The sequence below is a fragment of the Oryzias melastigma genome, linkage group LG21 (genome assembly GCF_002922805.2).
Source record: "Oryzias melastigma strain HK-1 linkage group LG21, ASM292280v2, whole genome shotgun sequence".
Classification (NCBI taxonomy): Eukaryota; Metazoa; Chordata; class Actinopteri; order Beloniformes; family Adrianichthyidae; genus Oryzias; species Oryzias melastigma.
In genome coordinates, this window is record NC_050532.1 from 18126890 (window position 1) to 18131083 (window position 4194).

General features: G+C 39.1%; 1 protein-coding gene across 2 annotated transcripts in view; it reads right to left on the minus strand.

The window, feature by feature from the left end:
• The window catches only part of fign (fidgetin), a 35572-nt gene extending 32465 nt beyond the window's left edge, over positions 1-3107 (minus strand). The window contains exons 1-2 of one of the 2 annotated variants that reach the window (XM_024287219.2): positions 2856-3107; positions 1978-2012 (exon numbers count right to left, since the gene is read on the minus strand). In XM_024287219.2, the coding sequence (XP_024142987.1) occupies positions 1978-2002 (25 nt within the window). In that variant the 5' untranslated portion in view covers positions 2003-2012; positions 2856-3107. Of the gene's footprint in view, positions 1-1977 lie in introns of both variants that reach the window. The other variant, XM_024287218.2, reaches the window with a different exon arrangement.
• Between the last annotated feature and the right edge of the window lie 1087 nt (positions 3108-4194).

Genomic DNA, 4194 nt, shown 5'->3' on the forward strand with positions numbered 1-4194 from the left:
ATGAGACACCGCTTAACATGTTTGCTTCAAGATGACAATGCTACTCTGATCTTGTTTAATGTAGTCAAGGGGTTCCTGTAGTTACAGTGGAACAGATCCATATCTAAAGATGAATATTTCATCCTTTTACAAACAGATTTACAGACATCTCAGGGGGGGGGTTGACATAAAGTCCTCAGCTTGTTCTAAAGTGACTTTAACAGCCTTCATTTTGAAACTGATTCACTTTCTCGTTAAGTTTTGTGCTTCATTTTTAAATTAATATCTATAATATTTGTATTATTTAGAGGTATAAATACTACTTCAAATGAGGCAAATCTCTTAAAAAAAATCCAATGTGGAGCAAAAACAAAAATACCATCTTGTAAAGTGTTTATTGTGAAAAATGACTTTGGCAGTTTAATATTTCAGGTAATCTATGTGACACTACCCAGTGGAAAAGAAATGTGTTATTGCCACTTTCAGCAAGGAAGCCTTTATTTCCCACTCTCAAAAAAAAAAAAAAAAAAAAACTGGTTATTTTTTTATTTGATTTAGTGCACAGTGTACCAATCTTTATTATTTACTACCAGTCTTTTTTGAACATGCATGCCAAACAAACCCTGATGACAAATGCTGTTCAGAGATTTATGAACAGCTCATATTGTTATCGCAGGTGCTATCAGAAATAAACAGGGCTGTCAGCTTCTTTCCATTCACAGAGCCGAGGTGTCTGGGGTTAAGTAAGGATCTGCATGAGTCGCCTGACACGCAGCAGGAGCTCACACGTGCTGCACATTCATGTGATGAATATGCTCACGGAACTCTCCAGAAATTATTTGGCGTCATGGAAAAGCTGCTAAATGATGTTTAAAGAAAATTCGAAAATACATGCACTTCAATTTTTTTTTGTTTGTTTTTAATCCTCAAAATATGAGTAAAATAGAATATAATTCATGCTTGTGCATCTCAAGTAAAAATAATTGAAATTACCTTAATAAAAAACTCCACACATGTATGAATAAATCAGAAAATATTCAGATTCAAGCAATAAAAAAACATTACAAACACTAAAGTACTGATCAGCGTGGTAATGTGCATTTTTGAGTGACGGACGCTCGGATGCTGTTATTTTTCAAGAGGAGCGAAAACACTTCAGCTCACCGCCGATGATGTTAATTTCCTCTCAGAGCAAAACATGCAAATGAAATGAACACAATTAAGTAAATTGTTGGGCAGAAGTAGAATAGGTTCAGCGAGGACAGCCTGTTTGCAGGAGAGAGGCAGCCCACTACTTGTTACTTCTCCTGACTTTGAGTCTATTTACGTGCAAATAATTGCAAAGAACATGAGCGAACATTTTCCTTTGCTTTAGAACTCATTTGTTCACATTTGTGGAAACATATTTTATGGATGAGTAACAACTGATCTGCATTCAGTGTTTGACATTAATTGTTATAAAACAAACTACTTAAAGCTGCATTTTTTTCTGACTATATTTTTCAATAATCCGTCAAGTTTCATAATTAAAAATCATGATGGATAGTTGTGGCAATCATTTCCCCACACACTGGACCTCATTTTAAAAATAAATTGTCTATAATTTTGACTTAATTGTGACTCTTGAGGGTTCAATTTCCATTTTTGGGCATTAAACATTAAATCAGCAAATATCTACATAAAAAACATCTTACTAATCGTAATTAAACATTTGCAGATTTCACCCATAATTGCACTACTTAAAATAATAATAAATCATGGTCCATGTGTAATTAAACAAAAAAGTTGCAAGAGTTAAAACATGCAAAACCATAAAAGAGGTAAATGAAAATCTGATACAAACAAAATGAAAATGTGACTTTTAATGCATCTTTCAGTGATTAATTTGGAAAATGAAACATGCACAAGACAAAAAATAAATAAAAATAAATAAAAAAAAAATGCTGCAAAATTGTAATTTGGACCAAGAACATTGAGAGAAATAGAACATGAGCCTACCATAAATACTGGTGCTAGTGATCATGTCTTCCAGCCTAAAAACAAGAGGAGAGGGGAAGAAAAAAAACAGCAGAATCGGAATTTTCACGAGGAGGAATTCCAAAGGTTGCTTCTCATTACAGCCACTTCTGTCTTCAGCGATTCATAACTTTGAACCCCCCCAAAAAAGGAGAAAAAAAAGACGCACATCTCATTTCCTTCTTCCTGCTAAAGATCATCGAGAATTATTTAGATGCAATAAAAAAATTGCACGTCAGGTTGGAATTAAATGAAAAGCTGCGGACGGAGACGCGCGTCAGGAGCCATGGAGGCACCGACAGGAGCCTGTCTGTCACTTCGTGCGCGAGTTGGAGTGAATAGGAAGCATGTGAGAGGCTGTTGATGACATAAAACACACATTCTTCAAGCCGCCCATTAGAGGAAGAGGCAAAACGCGCGCGGTGCCCCCTCCCTTTATTTTCTTAATAGATTACTTGTCAACAGCTGCCCCCCTCTCCTCTAGTCTGCGCGCAAACGCGAGCCCGTGCGCGCGGTCACCTCCGCCTTTGCAGTTGTTTAGCTGCAAGTTTATCCAGACTGACATGCAAAAACTTCTACGGGAAAAGTTGCGGGTCAGACCGGATCCAGCCGTGCGTAACGCTTCCTCCTCGGACTGCGGTCAGATCAGACGTGGGGGGGATTAAGAAAGAAAGTCGGTCTGATTTCCACGGCGTGACAAGTGGAGGGGGGAAAACCCGCAGAGTGACTGCGCGCAAACAGACGCCAGCAGACAGCGCTGCGGCTGCGTGACGCGCGCTGGAGCGTCTCCTCGCGCGAGCTGCTTCTCTCCGTTCCTCTTTAAAATCGCTCGCATCACTGATAGACAGATCGGGGCTTACCTGTGTAGGTGACAGGGCAACGACGGGGCTTATAGCGGCATCGATCCGGCCAGAGCGCAGCTGAACGGCCTGCTGTGGTCAAGCGCGGCTGCTCGCGATTTGAAACCAATCCAAGTAAGTGAGCGGAAGACTGACCACAGCCTCTGCCATGTTGGAATTCCAAACCTTGGACAGCTGCTCCGCCGACTGAAGGCAGCACGCTGCTCACTGCGCATGTTCTCTCTGACTGGAGCCAAATTCAAAGAGAGCCGTCCCTACAGAGCAGCGCGTAATGTTTAGTCCTTATGTCCATTATCATCCAAAACAACATTTTAGCCCCAAAAGCACAAGTTTATTTTTGTGTCACTTCAAGTTCCTGTTTTGCCAAATGAGGTTCCTGGGTTGCACTCTAGTGGTTCTGGACATTTTTTAAGTTCCACTCCAACAAAATATGTATATTTTTCTATTTTAAAATTGCTCAGTAATCATGATTATGCAGTTTTTAATCAAAATCAAAAAAGGTCGACATATTTCTACAGCAGGAGCTCATTATAAATTTCCCTGTGAGTTGTGGGCAGGACTGTTGGCAGAAGCTAGCCTCAGCTAACTTCCCATCAACCCTTTGTTGACAAAAATCTGGACAGAAGGGGGTGTGACATCACCCAGAAAATGGAAAGCAAGTCCTGTTTTTTTAAACATAGCACCTTTCACAGACAGCAGTCACGAAGCACGTTTAAAAATATTATTAAAAACAGTCAGCCGGTTAGTGGCCCATTCAATGCGACTAGAAAGCTTAATTATAAAATTAGGTTTTGATATGGCTTTTAACCCACTCATGCATGAATCATAATAGAATCAGTTGGTGTTTTTATTAATCTTTATGGATACAGAATACATTTTTTTTTCCTTTTTATAGAAAAAAAAGTTATATATTTAAATAAAATAAAAAAAATCCTCTGAAAGCAGAATCAGATAATCTGTTGAACATTTGAGATGGGGGGGCACAAGGGACCACTTGCCTTTACTGAGGCATCTGATTGGTCAGTTTATAAGTTGTATAACTTATGATAAAGAAAAAGTGGATTACCAAGAAGATGTTCAGAAAAAGGTATTTGACAAATAGAATGAGTAAAAGCTCCAATGGAGCCTGCAGCTACTTCCTATTTAAGGGTAAGGGTCGCTCAGTCCAGTTTTCTATATACAGTTAAGGGTACTCTCTCGTTCGCTTGTAGCACTTCACAAGCTCAAGTTAACATTACTGCAGCAAAAGAACAAAAGGACAGCAATATCTGAGCTATTCAGCTGTAGTTCAAACAAGGAAAATCAGAATCAGAGCAGAAAAACTTCGACATAGTTGTTG